Raw genomic sequence first — 13,575 nt, forward strand, 5'->3', positions numbered from 1 at the left:
TAACTCACGTGGGTCGGGCTAGTCGCGTCACATTCCCGCGGCGGTCCAGCAGCGTGTGCAGGATGCGCTGCAGCAGGGCGCGCGCGCGCTGCTAGTATAGATAAGCAGTAGTGCATAACTCACGTGGGTCGGGCTAGTCGCGTCACATTCCCGCGGCGGTCCAGCAGCGTGTGCAGGATGCGCTGCAGCAGGGCGCGCGCGCGCTGCTAGTATAGATAAGCAGTAGTGCATAACTCACGTGGGTCGGGCTAGTCGCGTCACATTCCCGCGGCGGTCCAGCAGCGTGTGCAGGATGCGCTGCAGCAGGGCGCGCGCGCGCTGCTAGTATAGATAAGCAGTAGTGCATAACTCACGTGGGTCGGGCTAGTCGCGTCACATTCCCGCGGCGGTCCAGCAGCGTGTGCAGGATGCGCTGCAGCAGGGCGCGCGCGCGCTGCTAGTATAGATAAGCAGTAGTGCATAACTCACGTGGGTCGGGCTAGTCGCGTCACATTCCCGCGGCGGTCCAGCAGCGTGTGCAGGATGCGCTGCAGCAGGGCGCGCGCGCGCTGCTAGTATAGATAAGCAGTAGTGCATAACTCACGTGGGTCGGGCTAGTCGCGTCACATTCCCGCGGCGGTCCAGCAGCGTGTGCAGGATGCGCTGCAGCAGGGCGCGCGCGCGCTGCTAGTATAGATAAGCAGTAGTGCATAACTCACGTGGGTCGGGCTAGTCGCGTCACATTCCCGCGGCGGTCCAGCAGCGTGTGCAGGATGCGCTGCAGCAGGGCGCGCGCGCGCTGCTAGTATAGATAAGCAGTAGTGCATAACTCACGTGGGTCGGGCTAGTCGCGTCACATTCCCGCGGCGGTCCAGCAGCGTGTGCAGGATGCGCTGCAGCAGGGCGCGCGCGCGCTGCTAGTATAGATAAGCAGTAGTGCATAACTCACGTGGGTCGGGCTAGTCGCGTCACATTCCCGCGGCGGTCCAGCAGCGTGTGCAGGATGCGCTGCAGCAGGGCGCGCGCGCGCTGCTAGTATAGATAAGCAGTAGTGCATAACTCACGTGGGTCGGGCTAGTCGCGTCACATTCCCGCGGCGGTCCAGCAGCGTGTGCAGGATGCGCTGCAGCAGGGCGCGCGCGCGCTGCTAGTATAGATAAGCAGTAGTGCATAACTCACGTGGGTCGGGCTAGTCGCGTCACATTCCCGCGGCGGTCCAGCAGCGTGTGCAGGATGCGCTGCAGCAGGGCGCGCGCGCGCTGCTAGTATAGATAAGCAGTAGTGCATAACTCACGTGGGTCGGGCTAGTCGCGTCACATTCCCGCGGCGGTCCAGCAGCGTGTGCAGGATGCGCTGCAGCAGGGCGCGCGCGCGCTGCTAGTATAGATAAGCAGTAGTGCATAACTCACGTGGGTCGGGCTAGTCGCGTCACATTCCCGCGGCGGTCCAGCAGCGTGTGCAGGATGCGCTGCAGCAGGGCGCGCGCGCGCTGCTAGTATAGATAAGCAGTAGTGCATAACTCACGTGGGTCGGGCTAGTCGCGTCACATTCCCGCGGCGGTCCAGCAGCGTGTGCAGGATGCGCTGCAGCAGGGCGCGCGCGCGCTGCTAGTATAGATAAGCAGTAGTGCATAACTCACGTGGGTCGGGCTAGTCGCGTCACATTCCCGCGGCGGTCCAGCAGCGTGTGCAGGATGCGCTGCAGCAGGGCGCGCGCGCGCTGCTAGTATAGATAAGCAGTAGTGCATAACTCACGTGGGTCGGGCTAGTCGCGTCACATTCCCGCGGCGGTCCAGCAGCGTGTGCAGGATGCGCTGCAGCAGGGCGCGCGCGCGCTGCTAGTATAGATAAGCAGTAGTGCATAACTCACGTGGGTCGGGCTAGTCGCGTCACATTCCCGCGGCGGTCCAGCAGCGTGTGCAGGATGCGCTGCAGCAGGGCGCGCGCGCGCTGCTAGTATAGATAAGCAGTAGTGCATAACTCACGTGGGTCGGGCTAGTCGCGTCACATTCCCGCGGCGGTCCAGCAGCGTGTGCAGGATGCGCTGCAGCAGGGCGCGCGCGCGCTGCTAGTATAGATAAGCAGTAGTGCATAACTCACGTGGGTCGGGCTAGTCGCGTCACATTCCCGCGGCGGTCCAGCAGCGTGTGCAGGATGCGCTGCAGCAGGGCGCGCGCGCGCTGCTAGTATAGATAAGCAGTAGTGCATAACTCACGTGGGTCGGGCTAGTCGCGTCACATTCCCGCGGCGGTCCAGCAGCGTGTGCAGGATGCGCTGCAGCAGGGCGCGCGCGCGCTGCTAGTATAGATAAGCAGTAGTGCATAACTCACGTGGGTCGGGCTAGTCGCGTCACATTCCCGCGGCGGTCCAGCAGCGTGTGCAGGATGCGCTGCAGCAGGGCGCGCGCGCGCTGCTAGTATAGATAAGCAGTAGTGCATAACTCACGTGGGTCGGGCTAGTCGCGTCACATTCCCGCGGCGGTCCAGCAGCGTGTGCAGGATGCGCTGCAGCAGGGCGCGCGCGCGCTGCTAGTATAGATAAGCAGTAGTGCATAACTCACGTGGGTCGGGCTAGTCGCGTCACATTCCCGCGGCGGTCCAGCAGCGTGTGCAGGATGCGCTGCAGCAGGGCGCGCGCGCGCTGCTAGTATAGATAAGCAGTAGTGCATAACTCACGTGGGTCGGGCTAGTCGCGTCACATTCCCGCGGCGGTCCAGCAGCGTGTGCAGGATGCGCTGCAGCAGGGCGCGCGCGCGCTGCTAGTATAGATAAGCAGTAGTGCATAACTCACGTGGGTCGGGCTAGTCGCGTCACATTCCCGCGGCGGTCCAGCAGCGTGTGCAGGATGCGCTGCAGCAGGGCGCGCGCGCGCTGCTAGTATAGATAAGCAGTAGTGCATAACTCACGTGGGTCGGGCTAGTCGCGTCACATTCCCGCGGCGGTCCAGCAGCGTGTGCAGGATGCGCTGCAGCAGGGCGCGCGCGCGCTGCTAGTATAGATAAGCAGTAGTGCATAACTCACGTGGGTCGGGCTAGTCGCGTCACATTCCCGCGGCGGTCCAGCAGCGTGTGCAGGATGCGCTGCAGCAGGGCGCGCGCGCGCTGCTCGGCCGACGCGCCCACCCGCAGCAGCGCCTCCAGGAAGGCGGCGGGGAACGCCTTGCTCAGCTCCGTGGTGCGGTACGTCGTGCCCACCTGCACATATACCATGCTTCGTATTAAACACCACGTCACCATAGCTGTCATTTTTAAAGAGCTTTGATAGTCGTTACCAGTAATCAGAAGCATGACAGTCTGACGACCAGTCTTACCGAAGGATGTCGTGTTCAAACGACCGTAATTTTTGAAAATCTTTGACAGTCGTTAACTGCCAGAAGCTTGACAGTCTGACGACCAGTCTTACCGAAGGGTGTCGTCTTATAACCCAGGTAAGAGCGAGGCCACACTTGTAAGTTGCGTTGCGATGTGTCGCGTCATCGCAACGGATCAACGCATAATTGTATACTACATCCGAGTCGCGTTGATGCATGTCGTCGCAACGCAGGAGGGCGACGCACGCCATCGCAGTCGCAACGATCGATACAAACGTATTCCGTTATCGCCCCGGAGCTCCGCCACACTATCCCCCCGCGTCGTCGTTTGTCCGTAGACCCGCTACCCGTTGAAACGTCACGTGCGACGACGCAACGTGTTATTGTGGCATATTATAAGAAAAATATGAAAAACGACAAACTTGTGTGTCCTCCTAGCCGATATAAGGCTACGGCGGTCAGTTTCATTGAAACTGGCCATCTGTGCAGGACTTTGTTTATAGTGTCCAAGTGTGTGCACAATACACAGATACACTCTCTATTCCCTTACTCTCATAAACCGTGGGACGGATTTATAACCGACACGATCAGTGAGAAGTCAGGCGCAGGACCGACGGCTTTACGTGCTCTCCGAGGCACGGAGGTCTTCGACCTCAACTTCCCAACTCCAGGTAATCTCTAAGAAATTCTTAACAGAAAATGTCAGAAAAGACTTTTTGGCCCGACCCAGGATTCGAACCCGAGACCTCTCGCACGGCAGCCGCATAGCCGACTATCGACCGCGCTACAGAGGCAACGAACTATCAACACTGCGACGTCGCAGCGCAATGCAACGGAGCAATGTGTCGCTCTAACTGAGTTGTGGAGGTCCGACAGACAGTTGCTCCATGTAAAATGCCGGTATTCAGCTGCATCCGGTGAGACTGGAAGGCGACTCCAACATAGTTGGAGAAAAGGCTAAGTTAATATATCTCGTGAACTTCATAGTAGAAGCGATTAAAGTGGAAAATATTTGAAACGAAAAGTACACTTAATTAACGTCAAATATAATTTGTAACTCCATTATTTTTTTAATATTTCTTCATTTCAGTATTTTGTTGTGTTTTCGTCCGCTTATTACATTTATAGTGTAATCATAGTAAATATTATTATTAAGGACTGTGTGAGCCAGACCTAACGTGATGTACAATGACGTCACATCGCCATCGTGCGGTTACAACTTGTTTTATTTATAAATCGGAAACTAATTGACGTATCGAAGTAATTCTTCCACTAGTATTTTTTATTTTTAACAGAGAATATGGAGTGCTAATAATCAAAAGTTAACATTCTCCATTGGTCGTTTACCTTGAGCAGTGACTTGAGCAGGATGCTCTGCAGCATGGAGTCAGGCCGGGTGCCCTTGCCGCGCGGCGCGGACGGCACCTTGTTGACTATGAACATCATGATGTCGATCTTCTGGAAGTCGGGCAGGTGGTCCGCGAACTCGCCCAGAGCGTTGATCAACGCTTCCTGGTACAACTTCTCGTCTGATTCTTTCTGCAAAAAATAAACATGAAATTACGCCATTTTAGTTGGCTTGTTTGAAACGGGTATATTTCGTTTCAATATTAAATGTACGTTTTTAAACTCTAGCGACTTGTACACATAATATTATAATGCAAATATCGAATTACATGAGTTAGCCCGTGACCACGGTCGATGTAATTCGATCGAAACGTCGGGTAAACAAATAAGGTATACTAACCTTTCATTTTCAATTCCGACCCATTACATTATAGTATTAAATTAGTTATAAATCACAAAGCTAAGTTTGTTAGATGCCAAGTGTATTTACCTCAGAATCTCTTGCGACGGAAGCTCTCAAGTTGGTCAGTAGGTTGTTGATGATCTCCAGAACTGATGGACCTGGAATTAAGACATTATCAATAATATTGGATTCATTATTGTTTAAAAGCTTAATTTGAATTTGAAATTACTAAGTCTTAATTTTAATTCGGAGACCGACAAATGTCATAGATTTGTGCAAATTTTTGAAGTTATTTTCCCCCCGCAGTGGGATACCCACCCACACTGTCCCCGGCGGCGATGGCCACGATGTTGCTGAGCACGGTGGCGCGCGCGGCCCGCAGGCGGGTGCGGGCGCGCGCGTCGCCCGCGCTGGGCGCCGCCGCGTCCAGGTGCTGCATCAGCGCCTCCACCACGCTGTACGAGTACTGCGCCTGCGCACACCCACATACACACGTGACAATACACACTAGGCACAATCTTCTTCTTATCATATAGCTAGTGGTCAACCTAGTGTCAAAGTTGTTCAAGCCGCCCGAAGGCCTTTGACGTGGCTTAACGACTGTTATCTTAACTGACAACAATCGGGACCGACTTTTTACGCTCTGTTCAAGTACCACTATGCGGTCACCCATCTATGGAATGACCGCGTCAAGGTTTGCTTAACCCATAGATCGTTTACCGATCGGTGAGCGCAAGTGGCTACGGGCGCAATAGTTAAGAGATATAAAAAAGAAACCAATTTTTTTTTATGTTTTTCTACGAACTGTAACTCCGAGAAAAGTAGTCGTAGAAAAAAAAAGGCGAAATGTAGCTCCGAAGGTCTAGTTTTCAAATATAACCACGAACATTTTTATTATGTTCGAGCCTGGAGAAAGCCTAAGGAACCTAACAAAAAAGAACATATTATTATTTCTTCCTCGTCTTAAAAAAGGTTATATGGGTTTAAAGAAAAAAAAATTGTGACTAGTTAAGCTTTAATAATAATAATATAATATGTAATTAACGCGAACACGCATTTCACCGTAGAATGTCAGACGTTTCGGCGTAGGTTTTTCATTCCAACATTGATTAAAAAAAAAAACCCAAGATGCACAGTCTCAAACAAAAGCAACACTCGAATCTGTCCCGAAACCCGCCAATCATTCCACTGCACATAGTTTTGAAAATCAACCTTACGCGAACTAATTAAAGTTGTTTTTATAAAGCAGTGTGTGACAACCAAACACATTTGACGACCGCCGGTGGTTCCTTGGACAAGGGATTAGCCACCTTTACACACACACAGTATCGCACGTTCTTAGCAGCGTACAGTATAAGGGTGACAAATCAACATCGAGCTATGCTGCGCTGTGCTATGTTTGTGCTCGATGTTGTTCTAAACCAGGGGTTCCCAACCTTTTCTTAGTCCGGGACCACTTTTATATTATTCTTGTTACCAGGTACCACTTTTATATTATTCTTGTTATCAGGGACCGCTATGTTAGTAAATTAAAGATAGTGTATTAAAAATCCTGAAGATTGTAAATTTTAAAGTCATTCGCGGACCACATTTTGACTTCCGCGGACCACTGGTGGTCCGATATTCCGATTAAAATATTAGACGAGCAAGTTGACATAGCATGAACATAGTACAGCGCATCATAGCTCGATGTTGTTTTGTCACCAGCTAAAGCTAGTGTGCGCAGCGCGCAGCGCGGGCGACAGATGAGCGCGGCGCGTGCTCTTTCCTTTCCCCTTACACGCGCGCTCTTTCACGTGCGATTGTTGTTTCATGCGCGATAGAGTATGTGTGTAAAGTTTGCTATTGATGGAGACAAATATTTTTAGAAGTACGTTTTTTTTCATCCATCCATACTAATATTATAAATGCGAAAGTAACTCTGTCTGTCTGTCTGTGACTCAATCACGCCTAAACTACTGAACCAATTTGCATGAAATTTGGTATGGAGATATTTTGATACCCGAGAAAGGACATAGGCTATATATCATCACGCTAAGACCAAAAGGAGCAGAGTACCAGTAATTAATGTTACAAAAACAAAGCTAGGCAAATAACAATATAAAATGTTATATTTAAAGAATTTGTTAAATTGTGTTCTGAACACGTAATTGTACTTATCTAAGAGATTTTTTTGGAAAGGACTTGTAAATATCAATAAAACTAATATCACCTGGTAAAATTGTTCATTCAACCGGGACCGACTTTAATATACATTCCCTCCGAAGCACGGAGACGCTCAGCTCAAATACTAATACAGTCACCAATCTGCAGTACGACCGACCGACCGTTGAGTTTACCGACCGGTAAACTCAACTGTCTATGATATTTTGATTAAAGCTGCCTCCGTGGCGCAGTGGTTTAGGTCACCACGCCGCTATGCGCCGGGAGGTCGTGAGCTCGATTCCCACACGGGACAATTTATTTGTGCGATCCATAAATAATTGTTTCGGGTCTAGATGTATTTTGTGTCCGTTGTTTGTATGTTTGTAAAAAGTCCCCGCGACACAAGAGCAATTACTGGTGCGGGTGTTTTATTTTTTTTTAAGTATAAGTGAAAATAATAGGTTATTTACCTGTATAGAGAACATGATGATCTTGAACGTATGCACGGCAAACTCGTTCGGTATCCACAGCTCGTGGCGGTCGAAGTGACTGCAATAAAACAATATTATATTATTCTCTCTATTCCTACATTCTCATAGTTTCATGAGGCGCTCATAGCCAGTTGTCCTCACCGGTCGGTTAACGATCTGTGGGTTAAGCAACCGTTGGCGCGGTCATTCCATAGATGGGTGACCGCATAGTGGTATTTGAACTGAGCGTCTCGGTGCTTCGGAGGGCACATAAAAGTCAGTCCCGGTTATCGTCAACTAAGATAACAGTCGTTAAGCCATATCAAAGGCCTTTTGGGCGGCTTGAGCTACTTTGTCACTAGGTTGACCACTAATCATACGATAGATAGATAGTCCGGTGGGACGGATAACCGACACGACCAGAGAAAGGTCAGGCGCGGGACCAACGGCGACACAATCATGCTCTCCGAGACACTGAGGCCTGCAATCTCTACTTCCGACCTCCGGGCAATGCAGATTATAAAATAGGTACTAAACACTGATAAACCTCAGGATTACATTTTTGGCCCAAGCGGGGATTCGAACCCGAGACCTCTGCGCGGCAGTCGCGCACGCTACCAACCGCGCCACAGAGACAGTCAAAGCGAAATATAGCTAAGTAGAGTTAGTAACCTACGTGGCGCAGTGGTTTCGGTTATTGCATTGTCGTGGGTTCAATGGAGAATGTTAACAAATTTGGATTATTAGCTCTCCATATTCTCTGTTAAAAATAAAAAATACTAGTGAAAGAATTACTTTGATACGTTAATTAGTTTCCGATTTATAAGTAAAACAAGTTGTAACCGCGCGAGTCGGTGTGACGTCATTGTACATTACGCTAAGTCTGGCTCACATAGTCTTTTTTAATAATATTTACTATTATTACACTTTAAATGTATTAAGCAGACGAAAACACAACAAATTACTGCATAAGCTATTACATCTACGGCTGGAGACTTGATATTAAGCGGGACGCGGCCCGCGCGGCATGGTGTAGTATGACGTCACGCTGTTTGCGGGACTCGATATTTTTTGAAACTTTGAATGCTTGTAAAATCAAAACTACTTGGTATTTTTGACTGAAACAAAAACTAGTTTGCATGTACATGTACAGGCTTTACTGAGCCAAAATTTCAAGCGATTTGGCATACCTAGTAACATTCTCCATTCTCACATGGAGCAATTATTTGTACGACACACAAATAATTGTTTTGTGTCTTTTTGTACTTTGTGTCCGTTGTTTGTATGTTTGTAAAAGTACTCGCGACCCAAAAGCAAATGTTAGTACAGGAGTTGTCTTCAAAAAAAACCCCCAACCCGCATTTGGTCGGTGTGGTGAAAAGCAAATGCCTAACCTCTCCCTCGTTTGAAGGAGACCTTTGCCCAGCAGTGGGACAGTAAGGGCTTGTACACAAAACTACGATGCGACATCGCATCGTAAAAATCTACGAGCTCGCACAACGCATCGCAAGAACCTGCGAATTGATTCGCACGCGCATTCACCTCACCCTGGGTGATCACCGTGGGAGACACCTTCGCGAAATCGCATCGCAGCAATTCGTGTCGTAATTTTCTGCGTTGCGAATTCGCGTCGCGTCGCATCGTAGTTTTGTGTACAAGCCCTAAAGGGTTAAAGTCAGTACGTACGTGAGCACAGGTCGCAGCACACTGCGTATATGTCCGAAGGAGGCTCGTCCCACCAGCTCCCGGAGGCACGCCTCGGCCAGCTTGGCCGGCGCCTCGGCTCCCCCCGCGCCCTCCATACATGATACCGTCTCGTACTTCTCCGCCGTCTGCGAATAAACAATGATTATTACAGATTACGGTAGTTAAGGAGCTCGTGGCTTAGTTAATAACAGCCACGTAACTGTCCCACTGCTGGGCAAGGGTCTCCTCCCGAACGCAGAAGGGGTTAGACCTGGAGTCCACCACGTACCTCGCTTATTTTATTTTATTGTATGATTAGCTGACCCGCGCAACTTCGCTTGCGTCCAATAAGAGAGCATGGGTGAAATTTTTCATCGTTTTTGTAACATTAATTACTGGTACTCTGCTCCTTTTAGTCGTAGCGTGATGATATATAGCCTATGTCCTTTCTCGGGTATCAAAATATCTCCATACCAAATTTCATGCAAACTGGTTTAGTAGTTTAGGCGTGATTGAGTAGCAGACAGACAGACAGAGTTACTTTCGCATTTATAATATTAGTATAGTATGGATTAGTGGTCAACCTAGTGTCAAAATTGTTTTAGCCGCTCGAAGACCTTTGACATATGACTTTACGAATGTAACTAAACATCAATCGAGACCGATTATCTACGATATCTATTAAGAGCCGCCAGAAGCACGGACACCTTGTTCAAATATCACTTAGCAGTCACCCAAGTATGAGATGACCGCGCCAAGTGTGCTTAAACCACTGATCATTCATGCTATCTTACCTGCATATTATAAAGTAGAGAGGGTACTATCTTGTCCATGTGTTGGGCCTCCCAGATGTTCTCCACTAAATCATCCGACACGGTTTTTCTTATTACACCCTGAAAATAAAAATAAATGAGAAATTTTATATTCGCAAATTATACAAACGCCGTCGGTCCTACGCTTGAGCTCGAGTACTCCGAATACCACTAGGATATAAATAATGAGAGGAGATGGTAAAAATCTAGAAATTTCCGAAAGTACCTGATAAACAGTGCAAAGGTACTTAGCGTTTAAGTTATTACAAAGAGATCAACTTAGATTAACTATTTTGTATGCCTGAGTCTTCTAGACGTTTCCGTCTAAAAAGTACCAGGGGACAAGAAATTGCTAGAAAGTTAAGCGAACTTACACTTCAGTCTAGAAAGTGACAGTTTTTGCAAACAGAAGATGTATCCTTAAACCCATAGTACCAGGACGAAAGGATTCACAAGGAGGTTACTCACTTGCAATCCTTGTATGCCAGCGAGTCGTATCTTGTCTCTCGTGGCTTTGTCGATGTGGTTACTGTGGCACATCGCAGAGAACTTCGACACGAAGAAGTCGTACCGTCGGTGGTAAGATGGAGTATCCTCTTCAATGTTCGCGAAACGAACGAACTGAAACAAACATACAAATTATTATAGAACAGCTAAAATAGTGATCTAACATACGCCTCCCATTTGAGGGCTAAGTGCAGGAAAAAATGTATTAGAAACAGTCTAAACATTAGAATTATGGTGAAACTATCCACTGAGTAGAAAGCCTTGGCATAAACGATTTATATAATAATTCTGTGTTTGTCATTATTAAATTTGCTGTATCAAACAGAACACAATAAGCCTGACCACATCAGCTGCATAAGCTTGCAAGTCATTGATGTTCTAAACTATAAATTTTGTATGTCTCTGTCAGCCGCGAACCGTAAATACAAGTCTCTCTACTAAGTTGCCGGACTAACCCCCGGTTTCTGAGGTACATTTATCGGTAGTTTATCCATTCAATAGCGTTAAAACTCATATAGAAAAAACGCTATTGAATAAATAAACTACCGCTAAATGTTTTACCTGCCTTCTTTAAAAAGTTTTCAACCCGTTCTAGACAAATGTTGTAGATAAAGGACTAACACCTTTCTTCTGGTTTTCCTTGCCCAGCAGTCAGGCAGCAATGGAATTATAGTTGAAAATGAAGGCACTAGGCTTGGTATTTTTATTAATCGAAGACCCGGGATCGAACAAAAGCATTTGTTATATAGACTCACACTCTGCGTGGCTAATATCTGTAGCTGTGGGTCAGTAGACTCGAGGAGTTTCTGCACCATCTTGAGGAAGCTCTCCACGAACAGGTTGAGGGTCTGCGAGTGACACGCCACCAGCAGCTGGTCCATCGCTTCCATTGCTATTATCACGAACCTGGAGAAATAAAAGCTGTTTAAATATTGTTCGAGGGCATGCAATAGAGCCTTTTTTTATTAACGAGGGGGAAATCTTTTAAAGATACCCTATTTGTAGTTACTACTCGGGTTATGTCGGATTCCTACCGACTAAAACCACCCTCGACCAACCAAGAACACTCTTCAGAGAAACTCTGGTACCGCAATGTGCTATCCAGAGATGCAATAGAGCCTAGCCTTCACTTGGACAGCCATATGCTCCAAGGCACGTTACAAAACTCCGGACTAATTCCGAGATAAGGTCGTAAAATTGCTCAAACTACAAAAGGTAGGGCAAAAAAGAAATCTCAGGTTTTGAACCTAGTATCACAATTTAGGTTAAATATATCCATAAATCTTCTGCACTAAACTAGGTTCTAATAGATAACAGTATCTTAACTGTCAAGTGTAACGGCCTCAATAATGATAACGTAGTACAGTCAGCGGCAGAAATATGTATACACTGTCACAATTTTAATCGTTAGTTTTTGATTGAAAATATCTATTCAATAATTGTTATGTGCAGTAGTTCTAAAATGACTCGGAAACTTATACAAGGGTAATTTCACTGTTTTCATTATAAAAATGCTTTTGACAATGTGACAGTGCATAGAAATTTCTGACGCTGACTGTACGTCATATTGAAACCTTCAGTTATTTCATAACTACGTTTGTCTCAATCAGGTGATCTTGACTCACGGTCGGTATGATGCTGATAGGGCTTTTCTTTAGAAGTAAGATCGAGAATTTTCGTAACAAAATGTCAATATTCTCATTATCAATCTCCTCTCTCATTTAGGCAGATCATAGCACAGAAGTGGAACAGTAATGGCTTTTTTTTACACAAACTTTAAATCAGGCTTCTAGCCCATATGGGTAGGTAGAGACCACAGAACGCCACTCGCTACGATCCGTACAAACTAAGCTTGCTTCGTTCACATCCATACATCTTATCATGCAGGACTGCCGGTTTCGAGTAGCACCTGACCCTTTCTAGGCCTTCCCGGCACAGTATTTCATTATTTTTTATTCATTTATTCTTCCTGTATGACCAAATCGTCTAGATTTACTAATTTAATTAATTAATCTTACCCATGTCTCCTCCTATAGATATCTCTCGAGGCCTTCTGGAACAGGTATTCTCCGATCCTATCGAGTTTCTCAGGACTCGAGAGCGAGTAGAACGTGAGTTTCTCCATGTTGGACTTGACGAGGCCATCCTGAGGGGACGCGGGGAAGATGTTGTCCACCAGACGTTTGTAGCGAGGCCGGAGGGCTGAGCAGCAGCCACAACAGCCTGGGAACAAAATCAGCGTATTCTTGAGAATGGCGTACATAAAATCCTAGTAATACTATAAATGCGAAAGTTTGTGAGAATGTATGTATGTTGGATGTTTGTTATTTTTTCACGCAAATACTACTGAACCGATTACGATGAAATTTGGTATATAAGTAGCTAAAGATCCAGAATAACACAAAGGCTACTTTTTATCCCGGAGTTCCCGAAGGATCGGGATTTACACGGGAAGAGATTCCACGCGGACGAAGTCGCGGGCGGCCTCTAGTCCTCCATATAATAAAAATAGCATATGTAGTATCATTGCGATATATTATTAGCTATCCTAGCCTTTTTCCAACTATGTTGGAGTCGGCTTCCAGTCTCACCCGATGCAGCTGAATACCAGTATTTTTTATAGAGCGACTATAGCCTATATGATCTCCACAATCCAGTTACCCAGATTATAACACAAAACCCCTCAGTAAGAAAGCACACAAAATTCTCCATAAATAAATAATGTCAGACACATATAGGGGGCGAGTCTACTGTAACATTTATTTAAAAAACCCTTTCCTGTCCCACTGAAGGGCAAGGGTTTCCTCCCAAATCAATGGGAGGGGTTAGGCCTTGAGTCCACCACGCTGGCCAAGTGCGGGAACATTATAACTGCAAAAATCGTCTAGCTGTTAAATAATGCGACACATCCGTTTAAA

At 47.4% G+C, this 13,575-nt stretch overlaps 1 protein-coding gene across 3 annotated transcripts in view; it reads right to left on the reverse strand.

The window, feature by feature from the left end:
- The window catches only part of stmA (Protein EFR3 homolog stmA), a 43,251-nt gene that overhangs the window by 18,140 nt on the left and 11,536 nt on the right, over window positions 1-13,575 (reverse strand). For all 3 annotated transcript variants that reach the window (XM_076128999.1, XM_076128997.1, XM_076128998.1), the window contains exons 2-11: window positions 12,676-12,880; window positions 11,413-11,563; window positions 10,619-10,771; window positions 10,133-10,231; window positions 9,339-9,484; window positions 7,653-7,731; window positions 5,356-5,509; window positions 5,125-5,195; window positions 4,635-4,826; window positions 2,999-3,171 (exon numbers count right to left, since the gene is read on the reverse strand). In XM_076128999.1, the coding sequence (XP_075985114.1) occupies window positions 2,999-3,171; window positions 4,635-4,826; window positions 5,125-5,195; window positions 5,356-5,509; window positions 7,653-7,731; window positions 9,339-9,484; window positions 10,133-10,231; window positions 10,619-10,771; window positions 11,413-11,563; window positions 12,676-12,880 (1,423 nt within the window). The remainder of the gene's footprint in view (window positions 1-2,998; window positions 3,172-4,634; window positions 4,827-5,124; window positions 5,196-5,355; window positions 5,510-7,652; window positions 7,732-9,338; window positions 9,485-10,132; window positions 10,232-10,618; window positions 10,772-11,412; window positions 11,564-12,675; window positions 12,881-13,575) is intronic.

This window comes from Anticarsia gemmatalis, chromosome 22 (genome assembly GCF_050436995.1).
Source record: "Anticarsia gemmatalis isolate Benzon Research Colony breed Stoneville strain chromosome 22, ilAntGemm2 primary, whole genome shotgun sequence".
NCBI classification, from domain to species: domain Eukaryota; kingdom Metazoa; phylum Arthropoda; class Insecta; order Lepidoptera; family Erebidae; genus Anticarsia; species Anticarsia gemmatalis.